The sequence below is a fragment of the Strix aluco genome, chromosome 1 (assembly GCF_031877795.1).
Source record: "Strix aluco isolate bStrAlu1 chromosome 1, bStrAlu1.hap1, whole genome shotgun sequence".
In the NCBI taxonomy this organism is placed as follows: domain Eukaryota; kingdom Metazoa; phylum Chordata; class Aves; order Strigiformes; family Strigidae; genus Strix; species Strix aluco.
Genome location: NC_133931.1, coordinates 52,840,146 through 52,867,465, shown reverse-complemented (window position 1 = coordinate 52,867,465; position 27,320 = coordinate 52,840,146). Strand labels below are relative to the sequence as shown.

General features: G+C 39.1%; 1 protein-coding gene across 4 annotated transcripts in view; it reads left to right on the top strand.

Moving 5' to 3' along the window:
* YES1 (YES proto-oncogene 1, Src family tyrosine kinase) overlaps positions 1 to 16,067 on the top strand; it is a 51,909-nt gene extending 35,842 nt beyond the window's left edge. For 3 of the 4 annotated variants that reach the window (XM_074821216.1, XM_074821226.1, XM_074821207.1), the window contains exons 3-12: positions 3,829 to 3,928; positions 4,993 to 5,091; positions 8,103 to 8,206; positions 8,419 to 8,568; positions 8,777 to 8,932; positions 9,200 to 9,379; positions 11,708 to 11,784; positions 12,135 to 12,288; positions 12,864 to 12,995; positions 13,769 to 16,067. In XM_074821216.1, the coding sequence (XP_074677317.1) occupies positions 3,829 to 3,928; positions 4,993 to 5,091; positions 8,103 to 8,206; positions 8,419 to 8,568; positions 8,777 to 8,932; positions 9,200 to 9,379; positions 11,708 to 11,784; positions 12,135 to 12,288; positions 12,864 to 12,995; positions 13,769 to 13,977 (1,361 nt within the window). In that variant the 3' untranslated portion in view covers positions 13,978 to 16,067. Of the gene's footprint in view, positions 1 to 464; positions 631 to 3,828; positions 3,929 to 4,992; positions 5,092 to 8,102; positions 8,207 to 8,418; positions 8,569 to 8,776; positions 8,933 to 9,199; positions 9,380 to 11,707; positions 11,785 to 12,134; positions 12,289 to 12,863; positions 12,996 to 13,768 lie in introns of those variants that run through there. The other variant, XM_074821236.1, reaches the window with a different exon arrangement.
* The last annotated feature ends 11,253 nt before the right edge of the window (positions 16,068 to 27,320 follow it).

The window sequence follows — 27,320 nt, the reverse complement described above, 5'->3', positions numbered from 1 at the left end:
GCAACACGTGGGGGTGACCCACACGCCTGTGGGAGTGACTCATGTCTGGGAGAGTTTGTGGAGGACTCTGTCCTGTGAGAGGGGGACTGCGCTGGATCAGGGGAGGAATGCCAGAAGTTGTGGCCTCCGTCTCGCTGAGGTGGAAGAAGCAGCAGGACTGACCATACCCTCCATTCCCTGCCCCTCTGTGTCACTGGTGGGAGGAGGTAGAGATATTGAGAGCAAAGCTGAGCCCGGGAAGAAGGGAGGGATGGGGGAAGGTGTTTTCAAGATGTGGTAATGCTTCTCATGGTCCTACTCTGTTAAGTGGTGTATTGTTAGTGTCTGTATTAAATTTATGTTCTTTTTTTGATTCCCCTAACATGTCTGTCTTTTGCCCGTGACCGTAATGAATGAATCATCCCTCCCTGTCCTTATCTCAATTCCTGAGCCATTTGCTTTACTTTCTTCTTTCCAGAGCTGTGGGGGGAAAGGGGGAGTGAGCGGCTGGCTGCATGGTGCTAAGTTGCCCTCTGAGCTCAAACCACCGAGTCTTTTGCCATATTTTCTCCTTCTCAGCACTGTGGGGAAAGGAGGGAGTGAGTGGCTACATGGCGCTCGGTTTTCCTCTGAGCTCAAACCATGACAATGGTAAATAATTCCTTATTAGTCTATTTTTAGTTTTTCCACCAACCTCTAATGTTAGCACAATTATAGTGCTTAAGTGTTTTCTTCCTTACAGTAGCATTTAAAATCTTTTAAAGACAAGAAATTTGAGATCCATGAAAACCCACTGTGGCCTTGACATTAAGCAATTCAGAAAACCAAATATGAATTGTCAGGTTATGATCACCTCGTATTCCCTTTTTGGGAATTCATTAAAAAATGAATTATTAAAATGAGCATCTATCCTGTCTCAAAATTTTTGAGCTGGCACTGAATCCCTGTTTTGGATGAACATATGCAGAAATGAAATAATGGCAGCATTTTTTTTTTATTCATGAGCTTCACTGAGGAAAGTTTATCATGCTTTATCTACTCCAGGAACCTCTGTGTATTTCTTCTTACTAGATCTGGTTCTTTGTTCACATGGGAATCTCCAGCAGTGCATCCAGGCACTCCTGGGTATTACCAGACATCAAGGATGTAGCCCCCTGCCAGGGACTACAAATCGTTTACTGCAGAGACCAGAATGTTCTCTTGCCTGTCCCCGTTCCTGCTGGTAGTTAAGCATGACCTTGGACCAGAGTCAACAGAAGAGATTTCTCATGGAAAGATACTCTAATATTGCATCAGTGTGAATTCAGTTATCAGCAGGCAGGCTGCTTTGGGTGAACGCTCCCACCGTTTTGTGATCAGGTAAAATGGTACCAAATATGTAGTTGTTCCTCCTCATTTTGTAAAACCAGCCCATCTACAAACACACACACACACACAAAAAATAAATAAATAAATAAAAATTGCACCAACAATTCTTTGGTACATTCAGTACCAATTTTCAGATCAATCAAAATTGGTTGTTTCTGTGAATGAATAAGATTACAAACTTCATCTGGCTGTAAGCTTTTCGTATTTGTGACGAATAAAACACCGTATCCCATTCTGTGGCCCTTTGTTTCACAAGAGAGAAGAATAGATGGGCTTGTCAAACAGGACGTAGGTGTCAGTACTACTTATCCAGTCCATCAGTGATGTCTGACAAGAGGATGATATGGTTGTCATCGTGGCCTGTAGTGAGGCTGAAAAGAGTTGAGCCATCTTTTATTCCTCTAGAGCAGAAAAAGAGAAGTCTGAGTTAGTCACACTGCTCCTGTATTACGCATTCTCCATCATCAGATACTTTGATTTTATAGGACATTACTGAAAATCAAAACAGAAAAATGGACAGCTGTTCTTGGCTGTCATGAAGCTGTGTAAGCACTAGTGCTCTGTAAGCCTTGTGCTGAACAAGAAAATAAAGTCTTCTCTCCAAAACCAGTCCTAGATTAGAGGATGGGAATACTGACCTAATGGAAGGATAACCTATAAGGGAAATGTTATGACCACAAATAGCTTGAACAGCTAAATTAGATCACCTTGCAGTGATTCACAAAGAAAACAACCGCAAGAGACTTCAAAAATCATTTGAGCAGTATCTGTTTGTTTAAAACATTCTGTGCTGGTGCTGTTCTCCTTAAGGATTTTATTATTCTTAGTATGAAATAAATAACACTTGTAAGTAAGAATAAAAAGGGGTTTTATGGTAGCTGAAGTGTTGAAATCAAAATTTTCCAAGGATTATATGTTAGCTTTTCCAATTCTTAAAAAATAATTAAGAGTACACAATATTAATAATTACTGATAACAGTAATTACTGACATTGGTTTACATTTGAATCCATTACTTTGACTAATGCTACACTGTCTAGAGGAATTAATCTCTCTTGTTCCCACGTTGGTATCTTTCTAGATGTTGTACGGTTTGTTTCGAAGTTCTTGGAGTCTCCCAATTTCTTTGTATGCATTTAAAAACTTTTGTGATACTGTGACTTGAGAGTATTGATTTTCTTCGTCTGCTAAAGAACTCTCTAGAGATGGTTTATTTCTATAACGTTTCATTTCTGTTTGTGTGAATGTGATATGTATTCCCACCATCTTCTTGCTCCAAGTAGCAGTTTGTGTTATCAAAATAATGCAGTAACATAGTAATGCAGGCAAAAATTGGTAGAACTGTGTTGATTTTTAACTTGGATTAGGAACTGTTAACTTCTAGGGAATATTCTAATTCATTTTCAGTTGATACATCACACTTAAAAAAAAAAAACAACCTCAATTACTCTAACCTCCTGTGGGGATTTTTTGTTCTGTTTTTCCCAGAGGAACTGTAAATTCATTTCCAGCTGAGGCCTGCTAAGAGACTGTAATCACAGGATGACTCTAAATCAAATGAAAATATTTAAGTGATTAGGACCTCTTACGTCAGAAAGTGTACACTGCAAAAGAATATTAGGTGTAGGCAATACCTGTTTATGTATTCTTCCTTTAAGATCACTGTCATGCTAATTGTGAGAAAGTGTAGGAAGAGTTTTCCTACCATAAGTATAGGAGCCTCCCTCACACATGTATCCTGTTTGTGGGACATGTTCAACAACGTGCCCTGTGCCAGAAGTGGGATGGGGAAGCAAATTCCTTAGGGTTGGTGGAGTGCAACTGCTCATCCTGTGATATATCTCGGTCCTTGTTCTCTGGCGTAATGCACTGATGGATCATCCTCGGCAAGGGTCTGCTTCACTGATGGGGAGACTTGATGGAATTAAAAAAATCATTAGTCCTAAAGCAGAAAAATGGCTTTGTCCCCAACAGAATACTTCTATTTCTGGTTCAATTCCTTGAGCAGATCTTAATGTGTAACCTCAGAAAGTTGGGAACACATCAGTTATTTACAGCTAAGTTCAACAGTAAACTGATTTGTAAAAAATTAGTGGCTGATGGTTCACTGTTGTGATGTTGTAGGATCTTCTAGAATTGCATTTCTTAGCAATAAGCTAGCTTAATAAAGAAGCTGGCTTTCCTCACTGCTGATGTGTCATGCAGCATTCTGTATATAAGTGCTCTAATTATTAATGTACTTCCAGTGATGTTTCTAGCTGCCTTTTTGGTGTGGAAGCATATTTTTAGGGTGTCTGTTTATAGACTTTCCTCTGGTTTAAGAAATGAGCTGATTATTGATCCAGCTTCCAAAATGGGATGCAACCCAGAGTGTTTAGTTGCTTCCAAATCAAAATTGATGACTTGTTTCACAGACAAGTCCTTAAATCAAGTGTTGCAACATTACTGCTATATCCTATGGTTTTTTTTTCTTTTTCCTAAGGTGGTGTAACTGTATTTGTGGCCTTATATGATTATGAAGCTAGAACTACAGATGACCTTTCATTTAAGAAAGGTGAACGGTTCCAGATAATAAATAACACGTAAGTGTTCTCATTCACAGACTTCACTTGGTTGTTGTTGGGAATAAATAGATCCTCAACTCTTCTTGAAATCTGTGTATCCTATTTCAGTGAAGAGTAAATTGATTTTTCTTTTTTTAAATGCATGCAACATTCAATAAGCATGGCATTAAAATACTGATACTGGTAGGATGACAGCCTTCACGCTGAGGTCAGGTTTGGGTGCAAATGTAGAACTGTAGTGACTGGGGCAGCCCCAAGCCTTTCTTCCTCAGTTGTTGGGTGGCATCCTTCCACTCCCTGCTCCAGCGAGGCACAGCTACCTGCTTCGGGGCAGCTGAGGTAAAGATACATATTGTCCCATCCCAGGCTCTGCACCTTGCAGGTTCTCTCTTGACAGGTTTCTATATCTCAGGGGAAGGTGGGTGCAGCCGGCAGCACTGCACTGCAAATGCGGGAGGCAAGTGCACTGCCTGTAGCAGGGACATGTCGCCGTGGAAGTGCATCTAGCTGGCCCCCACAGTAAATCCATGCTCAGATAGTTTGAGTAGTTTGATACTCTAGTTCAGTTGCAACAGCGTTATGGTATTACAGCCTGATTTCTAGAAGTCTAGTGAAAAAGAAATCATTTGTTCATCTTGGAGATCTCTTTGCATGCAGCTTTTGGCTGCAGTAATAGTTCTAATTCATACATGTAACATTTTTCATTCGTTCAGTTCTCTGATTTTATTAGCTGAATTCCTCCTTCTTTTATTGCTCACTGTCATCATACAGGCAGTATGATCTGGGAGAGGCAGGTGAAGACCAGAGAACTGGGAAGTTTTACACATCTCTGCCATAAAACATTTTGTTGTAGGTTTGCATTTTGCATATACTGATAATCAATTCCTTTTACATTTAAAAAAAGACCAAACCCCAGATCTTTAAAACGCAAAATTCCACTAAGAGGCATATTTCAGATGCCTTCGTAGTTAAAATAACACGTTACCTAAATTTAACCTGCTTTTCATATGTGAGGATGTTATAGGTGCTAGGGAATGATGTATTGTTTATATGTGGAAGAGATAACTGATGTTTCATTGCAGGGAAGGAGACTGGTGGGAAGCAAGATCCATTGCTACGGGAAAAACAGGCTACATCCCAAGCAATTACGTAGCTCCTGCAGACTCCATTCAAGCAGAAGAGTAAGTCACCGTATCCTGTCAATCTGTTCTTGTTATCTATTCTACACTTTGTGCCCTGTGATGATACTATTCCTTTAATTCAGTATATGTAACATTGAAGGGTAAAGTAGGATAATGCTGCTAATTAAAGGATAGCAATGATACTTGGATGATGTCAAAGGTATAATCATTAGTAAGTGTGAGGTGGACGGACACTCATGCAAAAGTTTTCTGCCTGCTGTATGTAGGGCTAAAGGAAAAAGGATGGGAGAATACAACAATGAAGATAAGAATTGGGGGACATGCATTGTTTCATATAAAGCAAAAAATTATGTTTTTTAATTAAAGAGTTCACACACCATCAACTCTAGGTTTTTATCCTTACTTTTGCTTGCCAAACCGTAATTCAAGATCAGCTATATCCTTGGTAGCACCTAATCTTACATTTTAAAAAAAAACATTTGTGTGGACAGTTATTGCTAATCTATTAATCTATAACCACTTTTTGGTGACAAAATTGTTAGGCACACTAAGGACTACTATGAATTGGGAAAGCTGTATTGCTTTGGGTACCAGTACTTCCTACATTAATTTACAAACAAAGATCCCAGAGTGCTTACAGAATCACATAAAGTTAATGTGGGAACTGTGAGTTGCGGTACAGTTTCAGGTTATGCTTGTTCCAGGGGATTAATTGTATTTGTTGTACTAGAAATGTAAAGCTCCACAGCTCTTGCTTTCGATATACAGGCGTGGTACTGCCAATAAGCAATTCCCCAATACATGATCTGCGCACTTCTGCGTTTGCTACTGCACTTCTGGGAAAAGTGCCCGATTTCCAAGATGTTTCCTGAATCTCCAGCTGAGACTTTAGCATGTTGCTGCTGCTCTCACCTGGCTCTTTGCTATTAAAAAGTGACTGCATCAAAGATGCACTGTTATTTTATGCCCTTGGTTTTCAGCAGCTTTTAAAATTATTGATTTCGGATCTTTTGAAAAAAGTTGAGGTGTTTGTTTTTGGTTTCTTTTTTTTAACCTATGCGATAAAAGCATATTGTCATTACAGCTGCAGTGGTGGTAAAATGGAAACGATAGCTCTTTGCAAACTAAGAATGCAGTGTTTCTGCAAAGAAAGTATTGCTCTTAAAGACTGGCAAAACAGGGATTTGTCATAGGTTTATGTGATGACTGGAGGTGAGAGTGAGGGGTGACAAGTGAGGAAGCTTTTCTAAACTGACTGTTTTAAAGAACTAGTGCTAATTTTATTAAATATCACCACAACATTTGGAGTAGAGTTCATTTGCTTTAAAGTTCATTTGTTAGTCCTGGGCTTTGATAACATTTATAGGTTCTGTGTTGTGATTGCCATTGGAGTTATAAGTGCAAAAGCAATACACAGCCCCAGGGTGCTAGGATTTTCTTTAGGTGGTCTTTACTAAGCCTGAATGCATTTTTATCACAGACTTCTTGTGATGAGATCCATATTGTCCATGTGCCTTTTGAATGATACCGTAATATAAATGTTTAATGCTCACAAAAAGAACAAGTAAATTCTATAGGTAATGAAATAAAATAGCACTTTAGAATATAGTTTGTAAATTGTTGTAGTAGTCTGGGGAAGAGGCATTTTCATGCGAAGTAATTAGCTAGGATTCAGGTTTGCACCAATAAGATTATAGGTTACATCCAAATTCTCAGGTGTATGTACACTCATATCCAATTCTAACTTTGCACTTCCACTTAAACAGTCAAACTGCAAATACAATAAAAAGTAAGAATAAGTTTCAAATTCCTAAGTGATTGCACAGGCCATTCTGTTCACAGGCCAACAGAATGATCCCTCTTACCTACTTTTTTGCCCCCCAAAATGTTTCACCCGCAAAACCATTGTTTTGCAGCAGTTTCCAATACTACTTTTCTTCTCGCAACATTCATGAAGCCAGATTTGCTTGATGCTATGATGGTGCCAAATTAAAATGTTTGAAATTCACACTTTGCATCACATTGACTTCTGAGGCACACGATCAAAATAAAATGTAGTTAAAAATAAGTGTTATTCTGAAGTCTGAGGATTCACTGGGAGATGGACCTTAAAATTATCACTGTCTCAAGACACAGCTGTGTGCAGGCAGTTCATCAGGGACATGTGGGAGCATAAAGGAAGAAATTCCTTTTGTGAAAGAACTTAAGGCAAGAAAAAACTGTTTTAAAACATGTGCATACTTTTCAGTATCGGAATGATGCAACAAAGATGGAGTGTTACTCAGAAATAAATACCTACCACAGGGTTGTTTCTACATTATCAGTAGAAAAAAGTGCTTTCTCTACTGAGGTAGAAAAGGACAGGAGGCAATAGAAATTGAAACAGGATTGGTTCCAGCTGGATACGAGAAACCTTTTTATCCTGAAGACAGCCAGACAGGGGCACAGGTTGCCCAGGTTGGCTGTGCAGGGTCCATTCTTCAAGGTTTTCAAGACTGGAGTGGACAATGCCCTGAGCAACTAGGTCTGAGCTCATAGCTGACCCTGCTTGCAGCAGGAGGCAGGACCAGAGACCTCCCGAGGGCCCCTTTCAACCTGTATGAACCCGTAATCCAATTATATGAAAATACTGTTTTCTAACATAGAGCCAAAACTTCTCAGAGAAGGTCGTTTCAGCTGCTGCAGTGTTTTGAGTGTGCCACCAGCGTGTCATCTGATTCAGCTTGAACTGTGACCTTCTTAACCAGAAGGAGGGTGTTACTTGAAATATTAAGTCCTGTTGATGTCTGTTGTTAAACCATCAGAAAAACATAGTATTTATGGATAGAGGCCTCTTCACATGTATTTTGCAAACAATAGAAACAAGAGTCCTATAGAAATAGGTCATCTTAATCTTTTGATTATATGGATGTCATTGCTTTTGTTGATGTATAACTGCTTTGGGATATTAGTAGTCCAGTCAATGCTTGAGATTTCTAAATCTTGTATTTATAAGATTACCAAAGCATAGGAAGCTTTTACTTACACAAATTTCCTTTAACATTTTCTAGGTGGTACTTTGGTAAGATGGGCAGGAAGGATGCAGAAAGGCTACTTTTAAATCCTGGGAACCAGCGTGGTATTTTCTTAGTAAGAGAGAGTGAAACCACTAAAGGTATATATATTTATGTATATCTCTTCTCTCTCTCATTCCCTTCTTGCCTCCCCACTCCCCCCCTGCCCTGCCAGGGTGGACATGATGAGTATTTCCACATCTATCACATTTTACCTGTGTGCACACATGTATGTGTATAATGGCAGTGGGGGAGATACGTTAAATATGTTTTTTAATTTTTGGTGAAAAAACAAGTATGACTTGTTTCCTAGGTGCTTACTCGCTTTCCATACGTGACTGGGATGAGGTCAGAGGTGATAATGTGAAACACTACAAAATCAGAAAACTTGACAATGGTGGATACTATATCACAACCAGAGCACAATTTGAATCGCTGCAGAAGTTGGTGAAACACTACAGAGGTAAGCCCAAGTTCTAGTGTCCTAATGCTACCTTGTGCTTATCATGAGGAAGAAAAACTGTGTATGTAGCCAACTTTTAAATTTCACAGTAATTTTTTTTTTTTTTTTATTTCAACAGACAGTAAATCTTTTTATTAACATTAGGGTGTTACTTTTGTTATAGTCTTACCCCTGCTTAACAACAAAGCTTATTTTTTCCATTTTCCAGAACATGCCGATGGGCTGTGTCATAAGCTAACAACTGTGTGTCCCACTGTGAAACCACAAACACAGGGACTGGCAAAAGATGCCTGGGAAATTCCTAGAGAATCTTTGAGGCTGGAAGTTAAGTTGGGCCAAGGATGTTTTGGTGAAGTATGGATGGGTAAGAGCTTAATGTGACACCTTTCAGTTGTTCGCGTGAATGTTTCAATAGTATAGTAAATAGTAAGTCAGTATTGGGATCTGAAAAGATAATCTGCTAAAAAATTGAAAAGTACCAATTACGATCAGTCACATAAAGGTAAATATAATATTCAGTATAGTTCTAACTTATACTGTTAGCTATCAAAACAGAAGCAAAACCAAACAGTTTGAGCAGAAGATCTCTTTGGTATTGTAGGAGAGAATAAAATCTACTTTGTTTCTCTAGGAACATGGAATGGAACCACAAAAGTAGCGATCAAGACACTAAAACCTGGTACAATGATGCCAGAAGCTTTCCTGCAGGAGGCTCAGATCATGAAGAAATTACGACACGACAAACTTGTTCCACTATATGCTGTTGTTTCTGAGGAACCAATCTACATCGTCACTGAATTCATGACAAAAGGTGTGTGACAGAATAGTTTGAAGATACTGCATTTAAAAGATTATTTAAGATCCCAGCAACAAATTAAATGTTTAATTATGTTAGGTTTAAGCTGACTGGAGTATAAGTGGTAATTTTGATTAAATTAAAATGAGCAACACTTGACCTACTTGAAGCAGTTTTGATTTAGATCGTGGGTGGAGGCATGATTTTTTTGCACATCTGTGTCACCCTTGCTAATCTTCCAAGTACAAGATTGGGTTTTTCTCTCCTCATTTTTTAGTGTGTACTGCCTGTTACATTTAAATTGGATGGTGTAACTGGGTGTATTGTTATGAGAATACACCTGCCTGTGGACAGACAGCGCTCACAGTGACAGAATCAGTTAGGTTTTGGTTTTTTTTTTTAGTTTTTCTTTTCCAGCAGTGTAATAGTAAACTTTAAAAAGGTTGAGCAGGTTTTTTTCCAGACTCCTTCCTTAATCTCCTTGTTTTCAGTCTTTCATCCTTCTTCCCTTGCTCTATATCATTTCCCCCTCCCCCTGCTGTGGAAACAGATTTAGAGATTTAGGCTGAATGTAGAAATAAACATCATAAGCATATTAGTGTTAAGAATCATCAGATTTTCAAGTCAATTATTCCAGTTTTACAAAATGCCGACTTCTGTTCACTTCACAGAGAAGTTTTGCTACCCTGGTAAGAAATAGGAACAGTGTTAAAAGTCCAAGAGAGTGGCTGGTTGTATTCAGTACTTTGCCACAAATATGTGGGTCTTTTTTTTTTTTTTTTTTTTTCTTTGGATGGGGTTTTTAAGCACTGTATAAATTTGAAAAGGTAGAAAGGAATAGAAAATATAAAAAGTTCCTTCTGTGTTGTTGTTGTTCCTAAGTAACGTTAGACAGTCTTGGTCAGATCTTAAAGCTGCCGTGTAAAATCAGTTTTCATTGTTTAGAAATAGGTTTTGGCAAGGCAATCAGGAAAAAACAAAAAAAAGCTTTGTAGCATTCTGCCTAAGAAAAAGTAAAGATTAAAACCAGAACTGGGATGTTACCTTACAAAAGCAGAAGTAAAGAATTGGAAAGGTTACATGTTTGTCTAAGTTATGGATTCAAAATACCATTGGAAGCCTCTGTTTCCAATTTAAAACTTCTCACATTTTACCAAAAAATAAAACCTCTTTGGTGGTTCATACTTGAAAGTTAGTAGAACAATTTTTTTTTTTCCCTTTTCCTTTTCTTTCTCTTTTTACAAGAGAAAGAGTTGTAAAAGAGTTGGGTAGAACTGCACAATACCCAGATTTTTTTCCAATGTGGACAGGTTACTAGAGGTCAATGTGAAATCTTTTCTCCTCTTCGGTCCTTTGAGCTCATGAACCAAGATGGGAAATAGCTTGTGAAAACACATACAACAAACATGAGCAGCAGTGTGGGTCTGGCCTGCCATACTTTCACTTTCAATGTAAAAATACAGCAAGTGACTACAACCACATCGGAGGTATCTTAATCATGGCTACAGCCATGAATCCACTGCAAGATCTGCAGTTCAGTGATTTTCCCCCCCCATCACCACACTTGTAATTTTGTTGTTATAATTTTGAGTGTGATGCAACTGATTGGTTATCAGTCTCCACCAGTTTCTTAAGAAAGAGATCATGTTCCTATACCCTTATGGCATAATAACACCTGTAGGGAAAATGGTTATGTCAGAGACAAAGTTTTACCACGTGTGTGGTTATTACTGTCATAAAAGGAGTGCAGATCCTTGGAAATAATTTCAAATGCTACTCATGTTGTAATGTTCTGGACATGATTGCATTATATAAATGGGAGAAGATAATATATCGTTAAAAATGTAAGGAATAAAAAGCAACAAAATAAAAGCAACAATTTCAGAATCATTTCTCTAGTATATAATTGGAGCTGGCAGAAGAGTTTAAGTAATGGATAGGAGGTTTTTTTGTTCAATTATAAATCTCACTGTGGAAAAAAGTCCAACTAGGAGGTGCATTGATACCAGGAATATTAGAAAAATCCTTATGTATTGCTACATAATCATCAAGCAGCAGTCTGTTTCGTTAGTGCTCTTTTATCTGAATTATTGAAATGAATTCCAAAATACTTGAGTAAAACCTGTACTAACTAGTTATCAGGGCAGAGTCAACTGGCATCACACATAGTCATTGAGTTATGTATTCTGTTAAATAACAGGTTTTCAAACACAGATTTTGGGAAATGAATGTGTAAATCATAATGTCTAGGAAAAAACCACAACTCATTCATGTTTTCAGGTAAAATTAATTTTTTGGGGTTTTTTGGGTTTTTTTTCACCCCAAATGTGTCATCTTTTACAGGCAGCTTGCTAGACTTCCTTAAAGAAGGAGAAGGGAAATACTTAAAACTCCCACAGCTGGTCGACATGGCTGCTCAGGTATTTTGTATAAACCAAGAAAACTGTATTTTGTGCTTAGAGAAGAGATTTAAAACTGTATGAGATACCAACTAAATGTAAATATTGAGTGCTCTGGCTATTGTATGCTGTTCTGTCTTACATCTTCTGTGTAAGTTTGTAATTTGTCACGAATAAACAGTCTGGTTCCCAATTAGCAGATACTGTATAGCCAGACACACTCTGATCAGTGCTGTCACAAGCTCTTGCTATGCTATACTTCCTATACTTATACAATGAGAATGGAGCTAAGATAAAGGGGTACAGCTTAATGCTTGGGAGAAATGTATATAGTCATGAAAAATAATCTTTAATAAAACTTTATTTTTAAGATTGCTGATGGCATGGCTTACATTGAAAGAATGAACTACATCCACAGGGATCTCCGGGCAGCTAACATTCTTGTAGGAGACAATCTTGTGTGTAAAATAGCAGACTTTGGTTTAGCAAGGTTAATAGAGGACAATGAGTACACTGCAAGACAAGGTAAGACTGGTTTATTTACTGAATAAATAAGACCAGTTACTTTCAAATTACTTAGAAGTATTACATTTAGCAGAATGTGTCTGTGTATTCTGTCCACCTGAATAAAGATTATATATATGTGTGCTTTGATAGCTATGTTTAGGTGTCCCCCTTGCCTAAGTGCAATTTTGGTAAACTTTTTAATGTTCAAAATTATCTGGCAGTTTGCTTATGTTTTCAAAAAATGTTTTTAGGTGGGTTTTTTTGGGGTAAAACTTGCTACAGTTTGAAGAAAGCTGAGATTCCAGAGAGGTTGCTCATCAGATTGTGAAGATCATCACACTTTTTGAAACATATTTAATTAAGAATCCTGGATTCTTAGCTGCTTCCAAAAATTGTAGTCAGTAGTTGCTGCCCTACTTTGAAACTGGTTTCCAGTTTGAAGTATTAAAATCCTAAACCACCTTGAATTTTGTCAACAGAGCAAAATGTAAAAATGTTTTGAGTGCAGTATTCTTTTTAAAATATTTTGGAAGTGTAAGCAAATGATGCATAAGTAAGGCGAAATTGAGTATCTGTCTTTCCAATGTTTGTAGGAGCTAAATTTCCAATTAAATGGACCGCTCCAGAAGCAGCATTGTATGGTCGGTTTACAATCAAGTCAGATGTGTGGTCATTTGGAATTTTACTGACAGAGCTGGTAACAAAGGGCAGAGTGCCATATCCAGGTAAGAGGAAAAATTAGTACTTTTTTTTTCCTTTGTTGTATTCAGTGCTTCTGAAGCTCCCTTTCGTACTTTTTGCCTTCATTCAGAGTCAACATTTGACAAGCAGAGAGAAAAACTTAGTCACGCTTCACTGGTTGCTTTGTTCACAAAGCTGCTTTGTTTTATTTACAGATTAACTATTATGTATTTTTTAAAGTGTTTTAAGATAGTAGCATTTGTAAATGTGACTGATATTTAATTTCAGATTAGTGTTTTCCTATCTGTTCCTGAAATTTCTACTTTTGACATTTTCCCAGGCTACAGTGAGCATCAGTAGAGTGAACCTGCTAGACCAGTTTTTGAAACGTAAACATATGTAACACATTTTGACAGATACTTTCCTCTGACTGGGATTTGTAAAGCAGTTCTGTTAGGTATAAAATGCCTTTTTCTTGGCCTGATTTCAAAATAAGTGGACCTTGAATGGAACCTAAGGCAGGCAGAGGTATTTGTGCTTGAGCTTCCTTTTTGAAAGGGCAGGCCCAAGGCAGTGGGAATGAGAAAGCATACAAATGGAAGAAGGACCTAGAATTGATGAATTACCAGTGTAATGAAATGATTTTCAGAAAATGTGTTTAATGCAAAATGTAAAAAATTAATTCATTATAAAGCACGTTCATTAAAGGTTCTGTTATGGTAGATTCACATGCATTGCAGCTGGAGAGACACTTGAAAAACTTTTGGAAGCTGTTCTTTGCATGATGTCATTCAGAGCTAAAATGCTTTCCTTTTAGGGATGGTGAATCGGGAAGTTCTGGAACAAGTGGAACGTGGATATAGGATGCCTTGCCCACAAGGCTGCCCAGAGTCTCTCCACGAGTTAATGAAACTGTGTTGGAAGAAGGACCCTGATGAGAGACCAACATTTGAATATATACAGTCTTTCTTGGAGGACTACTTTACTGCTACAGAACCACAGTACCAGCCTGGAGACAATTTATAAGCCAACAGTCTATATAACATGCACAAATCTGCCAAATATAAAAGACTTGCAAAGAATTCCTGACGTCTATAAGGAATCAAAGGAAAGAAAATCTTCGCTACTTTGCATGCTCTTAATGGCAAACTGGAATTTCATAATGCAGTTGCACAAAACCACTTTTAAAGTGTTATAATCTAATTTACCAATGACATGGTTTTATTTTTTCCTTTTTCCCAACTTATTTTCAGGGTCCAAAGGAAGCTTACTGAAAATATGGGGTAGAAAAACAAGTGTTGGTGTGAACAATAGCAGAAAAACCAATGTTTCAAATCCTTTATTTTCCCAACATGTGATAATGATTTGACTAAAGAGGGAATTGTCTGGAATCAGTGATCTTGGGGTAAGACATTTTTAAAGCAGAACAACTTTGTGGGACCAAGCAGTTCTATTCCAGTTCTGTAAAACTCCCTGTGTTCAAAATTACATGTGTGTGCACCCCACCCCCCAAAAAAAAATGGTACAACTGTATTTGATATATAGTCTTGATCTTTAAGCTTCCTCTTGCATGGACTTAATTAGGGTAGGCAGGTTAAAAGAGAAATTGGAACAGTGAATGGCAAACTTGATCTAAATGGTAGACCTCAGTAGTGAAATTAGAGAGCATAATGCACTGTGTTAATACTTGTATTAATATAACTGGAAAGTAGCATGAGAGATTTTTCTTTTTTCTTTCTGCATAGCTGATTAAGAATAATGAAGGTAACTAGAAAATGAGGTAATATTTTATAAAATTGTGTTAATAAAGTATGATGATATTTGAACTTGAAGCTATGTAATACAATCAGGGGGGGAAACCCTTTAGTCTTTTAAGCTCCAGTCCAACGGCGAGCTTTTATGTGGGAAGACTACCTGAACAAAGCTCACCAGGAAAGCAAGACTGAAGCTGGTAAATGGCCACTTTTTAGTCCTTTTTCAGAGACAGGTTTGGTACTGTTGTATGTGGCTTATATGTGTTAACAAGGGTGGGTGCCACAAATGCTAGCTGTCACTGGTTCAGGGATTTGATTGCACTTTTGCTTTTCTTGACTATTAAGACACACACACAGTTGCTCTTCCCACTTCTGCCCTTCCTACAGAATTATTTAACTAAAAATAAACAAAAGAAAATGTGAAAGTTTAAAAGCTAAAGGGATAAAATATATTTATTATTGTCCGAATATAGTGGCATTGAAATTTGCTGGCATTCAGCCCAGCTGACACTACATCTAGATTTATTTTCTTTGGCTACTGACATATCAAGCAATAACATCATGTGTTTTACTCAAAAATTTGCATGAGGTTCTTGAATTTCTGATCAGGCTTATGTACTTTAATTTTGAAACACTAAACTCTTACTTAGGTTGGAATTCATATTATCATTGTTAAGCTATCCAACAAATGAATTTCTGAAAACTGGTGATATAGTTCTGGTACTAAACATTCTTCATGAGTTTACATGAATCCAACTACCAAACAGATCTTTGTAAGGACAGTGCCATCATTTTTCATTTTCCCTCATCATTGCTCATCACATGTACATCTGCAGTTATCGAATTTTAAAAGGGCTTTATGTAAGAAAAATAAAAATAAAACAAAAAAAACCACACACAAAAAATACTCAAAAAACCCAAAAAATAAAATGGAATTTTAACTTTTCTAAATATTTTAAAATGAATAACACAATCATATCAGTTTATGTATTAATACAATTATAACAAAAAATGCCAAAAATGACACTGGCATTGTTTGGATTTTTAATTACTGAATGGAACAGTTCATTGTAATAACACTTGTATAGTAAAGGAATAAAACACTAACTTAATGAACGTGTTCATTGTAAATGGTTGTGTATTATAAGACTTCTCCAAAAGAGTTTGTATGTTTATGAAAATTTATTTGTTTCACCTGAAGACCTTGATGTGGTTCTTACCCTAACAGAGTTTAAAATTCACATTCACACTTTTTATATAAATAGTAATAAGTTTAATTATGTAACTAAGTATTTTTATAAAGTATGGCATTGTTGAACTGTTTTGCAGAATTGGTTCAAAATAAATTTCTCCTTGATTGCATCTGCTTATTTGAGGGTGGGGGGGAAAGGTGGGAGGGGCACAAAAGCAGAGTAGCCTTCATATTGAGGGGAAAAGGAGTGGAATAAAACCTACATGAGTTTTGGGTGTATTTTTGTCCTCTGTAAACTATTTTAATGTATTTTCTTACAAGATGCTGAGTTCATGGTGCATTATTGCTGTGAAGGAGACATTTTCTAGAGCAGTTCAGAAGTCCTTGGCAGGAATGGGCTAGAACAATGCTGTCTGGACTTAAAACTACCCCCCATGATGGACAGGCAGGCAGACAGACTTGGGATTCTTGTGAGAGCAAGTCCAATGTAGACTCTCAGCTGGTGGTCACTGCCACACTGTAGGACAAGCACATTTTCTCTCTCTTGCTTTACCTGGTATTAGCAGCCACTGTTGATTTCTGTGCAATTTTTCAGGGATTTTTATACATTTGTTCTTGTGATAGCTGATGTTTTATCTCAACTTCATTGAATGTTACCTGCCTCAATGACCAGTACAACTCAGACTGTAAATTCTGACCTGTATATACAGTGCCACTGTAGATTAAGGAGCTAGTACTATTTTGAGTTTCAGTAATAACTAATACAGCACTACAACCATTCTTACAGAGCCTACAAACTGCAAAGTTTACTGTATTTTTAGTATTTCCTGTAATGTAATTAATGTTTTATTATTTTTAATGACAACAATCATGTAATTTCTGGTAATCTGTACTGTCCCCATTGTTCATCAGAACCTTGTGATACCCATTCTGCATGCTAGGCCTGCAGATTGTTTGTCATGCATTGTTTTAAGCTGTCATACTTTACTTTTTCATACTATTTTTGAGTAAACTTCCAAACATAAAAATGTGTATGATCCTACTATTTAGGTAAGATACATCCCTATTTTAGCATAAAGTGTTATGAAAAGAACCTTATCTGTTCTTATACTTACAGCCACTGAATTATCATTTCACTAGGCTTGTGAGTAGTACCCCTAAAAAGTAGCATTGGAAAGGTCCTTTTTTAAAAAAAAAAAAAAGTCTCCTAGAGTTTGCTGATGGGTAGAAACAAGATGGAATGCTATCTTATCCATAGTTATCTACAATACTGTTTATTCTAAAACACATTATACACAGCTGGAATGAGTAGAAATTAAACCAACTAAACTTAATGAGCCCCCACTATTGTTATTTATTTTGAACTGTTCAATAAACTTCTCAGTTTTTAAGTTTTCTGTGAAGATGCTGTAACTGTTTGTATTTGTGACAACTTTTCCCCACAACACACAAGACTTGGCTTAGAGCTACACGGTCATGTGGGGTTTAAACCACAGGACCACTCATTTAAGCTAAGCAGTACATTGCAAACAGGAGACTCAAATTCTCACACCTTGCTATGGAATTTAGGACTCAATTTGAATAACTGATTTGGGCACCATAAGCAGGTCTGGGTGGATAACTGCTCAAGGCCACAATTGTGATTCATCCAATAGCTATTGTCTTGTGCAGTAGTTACTTGGACTCTATTTGTGCAAATGTCTAGAAGTGCAGGTGCCTTCAGAGCTGCGCGTCTTGCTCCTACTTCAGTCTGATCCTAAAGCAGGAAGAAAACTGCCATTGGCCTTCAGGTACCTCAGGAGGATGACAGTCAGCACAGGGCTGGGAACCCCCATGAGGCACAACTCTGTCAGATGCCTGATCAAGACAGGGTGGGAAGAGACCATAGATGGGAATGGGATGGTTGTATCTATTTTGATATAATGGCCTTGAGTGTGAAACCTGGGCTCTGATCAAGAATCCTGGATAGCTGGTGGATCTTCTACAGGTGCTTGTCAGCTGTGAGAGACTGTTAGGAGGTTGTTGAGAAGTGGGGAGTAGAACCCACTGCAAGACTTCACCTGCAGCCACAGGCTTAAGCATTTGCTCAAGGACCAGGCTGTTGGGTTTTTTTTCACTGCACTTTTCCCTACTGATATTTAGAGGGAGAGTGTTACCTGGAGAAACATCAACAGCTTTGCTGCTTCTCCCTTAGCGTAGGGGAGGGAAAGGGAGAGAGTGAGATGGAAGGATGGAGGTGGGCAGCTGAGGTACTACACTTCTTCACTGGGCAGAGGGAAGCAGGTTGAGGGGTATGGTATAGCGGTTCTAGATCTGTTCTCCATCACATTTTGAAAAGGAGGTAGAAATGCAGGGTAACTGAGGAGCAGCAGTTCCCTTGTGCACAGTGGAAACGGAGCAAGGCTAATGCTTCTGTTCTCTGGTGGTTCTGGTCAGCTCAACCTGACCAGTTCCTAGCAGAGCCCCTTCATATTAGTTGGGGAGCCCCAAACATCATTCTGCTGTCATTTGTAAGAGTGAACCTTGATCAGCTCTTAGGAAAAATAAGATACACAGAGCCTAACCAGAGAGATACCGGTCCCTGGATCCCAAATTGACAGGGATGCTTGCCTCTGGAGCTCAGCCCCAGAGTGATGCCATTTGACACACTGGCAAGTAGCAGCATTTCTTTCCTAGTGGATGTATGTGGATGTAGGATTTTGTGTTAGATTTCCCTCCTCTCTACATGGGTACAGAGTGCCTAGGAGCTAACAGAGTTCAGGCACTACCCATGGAACTCATGTTCTGCACTGGTCCTACTCTGAGCTTATTTCCCTTGTTAGTTCTGCATGCAAACATGCACTTGTTGTAGGTAGCACATTGGTTATTTTTCTTTAATGGTCTCTTAATCTAAAGCTTTTTTTTGTCAAATTATAATAACGACTTTCTGGGGGATCTAAGTATTCATAGCACTGTGTACTTTTACAGAACATTGCCCATCACCTCTTAGTATTTCATTTACTTTAAGTGAATAGAAACGTGTAGGCTATTGTGTTGCTTTTGATTTGTTCTTAAAGGAGTGAAGACAGTTACCTAGCTAAACTCAGCGGTGTCTGAGGAACAGACTGGAAATTTAAAAGGGAAACCTGAATAGAAGCACTCTTGATGAATCAGTCATGTCCCAACACTGAAGTTGACTGCTGTGAAAGCATTCCTTTTTTTATCAAAAAGCTACTCCCAGTAGGAGCATTTTTCCCCTCTCCTTTGTGTCCTGCTGCTAGGTTATTGAGTCTCTAGCTGAGGCTAGTGATAAGTACATACTGGGTAATGGATAGATCTGTGCATCGTACATTCGGCCCTGAAAATCCATCCCGTGCATGCTAATGACTCACTTTTTTCCTGTACCTCACCAGTTGCCAGCTGCTGCATTCACCATTCATTCAATACCCCCACATTTATTCACATCTGGGGCAGCTTTCCAGAGGCTCCATGGCTGATGATCCTTCTCTCAGCTTCAGTGTTTGGAAGTGCCAGGGTTATATTTGCTGGGTAAGGAAGCATTTCTGCTCCTTCAAAAGCAAAAAAGGATAAATCTCAGTTCAGCATGACTCCTATGATACAAGTGCCACAGATAAGGAGAACATCTAATCGTTTGACTGTTTCATCATGAAAACAGTGAGGATGGCTTCCTGCTCCTCCAGCAACTGTGGAATACGCCACTCACAGAGATGCTCAAGTTGTATTGTTGAACAGTGAATGACCATGCTGGATTGCAGCTCCTGTTCAGTCCTGGTAAGGAGGCCAAGTCTGTGGTTCTGTCCTTCTGAAGAGTTCCCAGGAAAAGGCAAGAGTGTTGGCGCACAATTCTAAGAGGAAGCTAGCAACTAGATGATCCCTTCTATCCCTCTACCCACCTTCCTCTCCTCACAGTTCTAGTCTACATACTCACCCTTCACCACAACTAACCAGCTTTTATTTCTCCATCATGTGGCTGTGCAGTAATAGCATGAACACATAAGAATTCACAGAATTAAAGATTAGAAGACTTTAGCAGCCTTATGTACCATCCTTTTTTTTTCTTTTTAAATGGAAGGTGCCTGGCAAATTGAGCAGCCTTATTAGAGCAAGGTCAGATCTGTATCACTTTCACTGAAGTTTGATTTCGTTCTACATTACCCTCTTCGCTTTTGGAATGGCTCTGTCTTTCAAATTGGCTCATGACTATCGTAAATGTATATTCTTTCCTGTGTGCTAAATGACTGCAAGTACAATAGCAACAATTTCTGTATTTACATTTTAATTTTGTGGTATCTGTTAAGGTGACTGCACCAAAATCTGTGTGTTTAATCTTCTTGCCACCTTTATCAAAGGACTACCACTTGGAAGGGGAGATTTTTTTCCATATGAAACTGAAGTTCAATCAATAGCTTCAGTTAGTTTAAGGTTATAATAAGTAAATTACTAATAGGCTAAATATAATCTCTGGCGCCACTGTCATTAGAATGGCCCCAGCCTTTTCAGACTGCTAGTAAGTGTTCTGAAGAGCAAGTGTATACTTAGGAATAGATATGCCCCCTCAGTTCAATTGATCATTAAGTTAAGAAGGCATGACGCTCTCTGCAGTTTGGGGATGGCAAATGGCATTCAGGAAGATGGTGGGATACACATTCACTTTGAGAAGCCAGCCTACCTTGTGCAAATGCTCTTGACTTATCAACAAAATAGAACCCTCACTTGTTTTCCGTGCCAAGACAGACACTGTTATGCCGGACAGTAGGCAGAAATCTACTGATATGCAGCACCTCTATTCAGGGTTTCCAAGGCATCTGTCTTCATATCCAACAACCCTTATTCCCTAATATATATCATTTCTCACTCTCAAACACTTTACAAATGAGATCAGTTTCATGATTTGCATGGCAGATTAAGGCAAGGGGAGAAGAGGTATTCTGACTCACCCAGGATCAGATTGAAGACTGTGACCAATCAGCGGCCAGAATCTAGCGTTTGGTCTACTGAGAATTTCAGATGGGCGGCTTTTAGCATCACCTACCAACATCGACTCCTGGTCTTGAGCTTGGAGGAGTGATTTTCTAAGAAAAGCCTTCAGTAATTTCCCATTATGCCCCACAATAGACACCTGAGCTACTCCAAAAAAAGTGGAGAAAGCTGGGTACAGCCTGTGGCACTCGCACAGCACCACAAAGTCAGTGTATCAATCATTATGTGTAGACAGTGTGGGGCTTGAGCTAGGAAACCCTGCCAGCCCCTGGCATGCTCAGCCTGGGGCTAGCCCAGGTGGCCCAGGGGTGCAGCTAGCCACCACACAGACAGCCCATGTGTGGGTAAATGCTTGACCTTGGCCTCTGGGGATGGCAAAAACCATCAGCAGCATCTGCCTTCCCATCTTTTTGGGCTGCCACATCTCGGACACCATGGTACACACATCCAGGTGGTCAGGAGGCTTTTGTTAGGCAAAGCAGTTTGTTACGACAGGACGCAGCTGCGATATTTTTCTATGAGCAGTGCCCAGTGAGCGCATGTGCGAGTTCCTCTGTGGTTCTTGTTGCTCTCTTCTCATACCAGATGTAACTTCCATACAAAATTGGTTTGCAGCAGAGCTTTAAAAGGGCTTTCTAGTGTCCTTTCAGCCAGCTGGTGCCCTAGACCATAGAATGAGCAATTCCTTCTTTTGCCACTCAAGTCTGGTGTTTCACTGACATTTCTGAATATGTTAAAACCCACTAAGCAATCAGCTGAACATCCACAAAACCTGTGACTTGATGAGATCATGCCTTTTCCTCCTTCAATACACCTTTGCAATTGTTTCTTACAGAAATATCTACTTTTTTTAAAAAAAAAAATCACTTAGCAGTCTGGCAAGTATGTACTCAGTTATTTTAAGCTTCTTTAAGGATAAACCATTATCTTTAGTCAGCCTAAGACAGCAGTCTATGTATCACCTGGTCTGTTGTCATGAGTGAAGTGTGCTTGGTACAACCTACCTAGATACGTAAATGACCTCAGCCACTGTAGTACATGATTCATCACATCCAAGGAAAGTGGGATGGGATGGGATGGGATGGGATGGGATGGGATGGGATGGGATGGGATGGGATGGGATGGGATGGGATGGGATGGGATGTTCTTCCCACGGTGCAGGTAGGAACAGCAGAGGAACAGAGAGGCAAGCAAGTCAAGTGTCTCGGCCTGAATCACACAAAAAGGTCCTTAGAAAACTGAGGTTCAGACACCAGTTTCTCAGATGTCAGGCAAATACCCTGAACAGGGGAGAGGCCTCACAGAATTGGACTCATGGTGTCATATTTCTTAAGACTCTCTATTGCATGCTGCTAAAGAAAATGATGGTTGGCACAAGGCTTCATGCTGTGTCTGTCCTTTTTCTGACACTCTGCAGTTTGCTAGACATGATTTACATGTGGTTTACCCTAACAAAAACCCTTGCTGGGAATATATGTTGATGTTGAGTAGTGGTATGTGAGACTGGAAAAAAAACAGATTTAAGCTTTAGCCCTGAGTCTTGGGGACTTCAAACAGCTGAACCACAGCTGCCACTATCTCACTACCAGGACCAGAATGGCTTAGGAGGAAATGAGAAGTTGAATGTAACTGCTAGCACCAAACAACTCTGGGAGGTGCAGCAGTTGCTTGAAAAGGATGGTAGGTAAAGTTTCCCTCACTTACAGAACACTGTTTTCCTCAGAGATGTGATCTGATGGCCTCTGTCTCTTTAACAGTGTTCTGGGCTGTCGGTCTAGGGTGGCTGTTTTCTTCCTCTGTGGAGCGGGAGGTGATACAGGAGCAACTTGTCATCTTGAAAGCCCACTGTAATTATTAATGTTTTTGAGGAAGGGATTGGCATCTGGAAACAGGCAAGTATAACATGCAACATGGCCACGGAACTAAATTGACAGTGGCCACCCAGATCTGGGTGCAAAGTGAATGGTTCCATGGTGATACTTCAAATTCATAGACTGTTCGAAAAGGTTACTTCTCAAAGTATCAGTTGAGGAAAGGGCCCACATTCTGTTACAGGCATTTGTCTGTAATAAGGCAGTAAATTCTGCTATGCTTTGAAGACATGTATGCTGTGAAGGCTTTCTTCATTCACATGGTCGACAGAAACATGGGAGAAATTGTCAGCAACTTTGGAGGCTTCTACAGAGAGCTCACCAGCAACAGGCAACTCTGCTGGGTAAGATTGGGGGTGCTGTTGTGAAAATGATAGTAACAAACATATAAGTTGTGCATTTTCACAAAATATTTCCTTTTTTATTCTTGGAAATTGGGAATATTTCTGTTGCTAAGGCAAGCCAGTGTGAAAGTGACCACTCAGTTCCAGGAGGGTGTTTGATGCAAGTCACACATGTCAGCATTTACTTATTTTGTAATTTTTAACCAATACAGATTCCTAATTTTTTCCAGTATCAGTGATGTTTTCCTTTTCTGTGTTATCAACAGTGCTGTCTTTTAATCACTGGTGAACAAAATATCATTTAACAGATACTGAGACATCGGTGAGTATCAAACCACTGTGGATGACACTGGCGGATGTACATTTGATTGCTCAACCAACTGGACCAGAGAAGGGTGCTGTGAACTTGGCCGTAGCTGCTGTCTGAATGCTCTGTGGGCCAAGTGAAAGGAAAAGATAATGCTCATGGGATCTCAATATAAGAATGCTCAGTAATTCAGAGAGATTCCCTGCTCCTTGTTGTCCTCATTTGCACATCTGGTCTTGATTTTGCAGTAATTTATACATATGTTTAGGTTTAAAATATCAAATAAAGTACATGCAATGCTGAGTTCTTGGAGACTGCACATGCTTGATTTTTGCAGGATGGAAAACTGTAGCAACTGCACAGAGATTAGTGGTGGAATTGGTCAGAACATTTCAGTCATTTTGTTGGAGCTCTGGCATTTCTGAAAGAAAAGATTTTTGCTTAGCCCTGCTTTTCAGATGTTTCTCTGTATGCCCTTCTCTTGATTTCATCTTTCTTGGAGATTTTAATCTGAGATTTTAATCTTTTAGCCACTTCCCTACTGAATATGCTTTTGATATGGGAGTCAAATCTTCTATACTTAGCATGTTACTGGATATTAAAAATAACCTATTTAGGCAGTGATGTGAGCAGCCATAAAGGCAGCCTGGTTAGAAGGGAAATTACTGAACAAAAGATATTGTCTGCTCAAAAATACTGACAGAGAAAGAGCTGCCAGCCTGGAACTGCAAGCCTGGGTACTAGCCCTGTGAACCATAAACATTCTTGGAAAGTGCAGCTGGCCTCTTTGAAGCGCAGCCGGGCTACCTAGAAACCGGAGATATCCACAGACACCACTGATAAGCACAAACCAAGGGACTGTAACAGCAATTTATCATGTGGAAAACAGTCTGGAAAAGATAAAATTGCTGTGAAGGAACAGAAAACAGCATAATCTATTGGCTGTTACAGGTGAAAAACAGAAATTAACATCATCTATTGGGTGCTCAATGTCCTACTCCCTCATATGTCTCTGTGATACAAAAATGACTTAATTTTTATCCAAAATGGAGCCTCTCTCTGAGAACTTCCCAGTTGAATCCCACATGAACTTTCTATGAGCTCTTGGGCTCTCCCCAGGGATGCCTGGCTGAAGCCAGAGTCTGTCATGCAGATCATTTTGGAAGTGGGACTCTGCCTGGTGTCTTATTGTCTCAGTCTGTCCTCCCCTCTTTTGGGGTTGGTTGGTCCCCGCCTGGGACCTGTTTGTTCCTTGCTTTTGGGATGGTTTGACTCCTTCTGAAATCTAATTCACTTCATATTGATATTATATATATTCATATAAGTAATCTATCATAAATATATCTGCTGTTATGTTGTTGATGAACTTGCTTCATTAATGATAAACTGTAGTAATCTGTAATAGTATATAGCTACTTGGCTGCTGCTGCTATTGGCTATACTACAATACTGATCGATGCTATTATTGATTGATACCATACTGTTGATTGATAATATATTATTGATTGCTGATAGTAATTTGTAATAGCTTGAGATATATATTCATTCATATTAATTTTATTAATCACAGGTATGTCTGCTTGTGGTGATTTTTGTGGTAGTGTACTTGCTTGCAATGAGTTTTGCAGTACTTGTGGTAATCTGTAATGAAGTAGAGAAATATAGAGGATTAAGCTTTTGTGTCCTTGCATATCAGAGAATCCTGCAAACCCATGGTTGTAATCTCTCCATGCCTGTAGGCCAGGTAAACCTTCAGGTTATGACAGTCAGAAACTGGCCTTTTGTTCTGTGAGCTTAAAACCCTTGTATGGTGGAGCCATAGTCCAGAACTATCACTTCAGACCCCTGCAGGAGGACAAATAATACCTGGTACAATGTTGCTGTGGCCATATCCTGACAGGCATGGTGGAATGTGCTTGCTGTTTGCCGACCTTCTGATTTAAGAAAACAGAAACTAGTAGCTAGCACTGACTGGAGCTGCCACTGTGCACACTAATGTACCTTGTGGCTTGGGACATGTCACCACACTACCCTGACTGCAGAGCTTGCAGGGGAGTGTGGGCTTGAGTCCCACCGGCTCAGGTCTACCAGCATCCACTCTTTGCTTCACTTCTGCTCTGTTGGATTGAGCCTTCATGTGCCATTGCTTGTGAAAGCAATCAGCAACCTTCAGCTTGCCAAAGTCCAAGAGCGTAATATACAGCCCAAAAAAGAGGCTTATCAAAAAAATACAGAGAGACATCTTATATGTTGAAAGGGTAGTTTGTATGATGATGATTTCCAGAAAGGGAGGGGGCTGAAGGGAAGGTCACCATTTCTGATAGCTGGTATGAGGAGGCTTTTTTTTTCTTTTTTAATAATCACCCCACCAATATTGCTTCCATAATGAAACCAAGTTAAGAAGGATGCTCAATCCTTAATGATTTTCAGGTGAAAGTGTCAAATGTTCTTGCCTGGGGATGAGAACCGCATTGCATTGGTGTCAGTAATGAATTTTGTGTGCCAAATGTAAAAATACTTGCACTTCATGACACTTCCTCATGAAGAAAAAAGGTTATCTTTTTTATGGCATCCATGTGGTTCCACTTATTTAATCTGTTTTGTTTTCTAGTTTATGTGGAAGTTACTAGTGGACATGGTAAGGAAATCTTGTTACATTTCCAGTCTAAAGGCAGCTGGGTCCTATTGTTTTTAACTGTAGAAGAGTACGTGTTTTAGTTGGTGTCCAAACTAAAATGGTCTTACAGGTCATTTCAGACAGAAGCTATTTTCCTGGTGGTGGGTGGGTGTTACTTTCTACTCAGAGATGTCCTTCCCTCCTAACATACCCTCTTCATGTGTCTACCCTCATGCAGAGATGTAAACTAGCTCCTCTTCTGGGGAAGCTGTACAGCTTGTATTGTCTGGCTCTAGCGTCATAGCTGGCAGGGGGAACTGATGTCTACTGCTCATAGGAAGCTGTGTACTTAAAGATTGTGCTTTAATCTGTGGGTCTTTGTTATGATTTGGCCAAGGAGCTGCTTTTCTTTAAGTCTGGATAACTGGGGTTTTGTTTTAATTTTTTTGATTGCTGGGGGCTTTTTCCCAAAAATAACTCCTTACTGAAAACTCATTAATTAAACTGTGTATGCTACCATTGTCTGCTAGCAAATGCTTGGGCCTCATGTGTTGATCTGTTTGCTAAAGCGATCAGTCATTTTGGGGGAATTCTGTTCAGTATTAAGATCTAAAAGAGCCTGTTCTAAAATAACCTGTTTTTTTCTTTCCTGAGAGCAGGAGGTGTGACAATAGGGGTGCTTCTCTGTTTTAATTTGACAGCTGAAAAGTATGACTTGACTTTCCTGTTCAATTTTTTACTCCTGCTTAAAAGAAAGCTGAAAAGGACTTATTATCAACTACTCACAGCCGTGAAATTAGGCACACATACGTTTGGCAGTGCAACACAGGCTGATGAGGTGGTTGGGGGGGGGAAGTTTAGAATATCTGTTGTCTCAACTCCCTGCTTGCTTCAGAGAAATAGGGAAAAGATTAACAGCCATTCCTCAAGTGATCAGCATTACTTTTTTCATCATACTGTTCTATTATTCTGTTGGGTTTTTTTTTTTTATTTTATATGTCATACTTCAATCAGGATGCCAAACAATTGCTATTCTGCATGGATTCAGATATATTGCTCATGGTAAGTCAGCTTTCCTTCAAAGCTGGACTTTGATACTCTCCAATCTTCCTAATCCTTGAGTTGTCTCATCAGTTTCGGTAGGAGTAGCTCACTCGGTAATATACCATCAGCCTGTGAGACTAAGACAGGTTGGAGGGACAACCATAATGATGAAATCCGGAGAATGAGTAGAAGTTGTTTTTCAGTGTAATTTGATATTTATGCTTGTTCCTCTCCAGAAATACCAAAATGGCCTGCTTGGG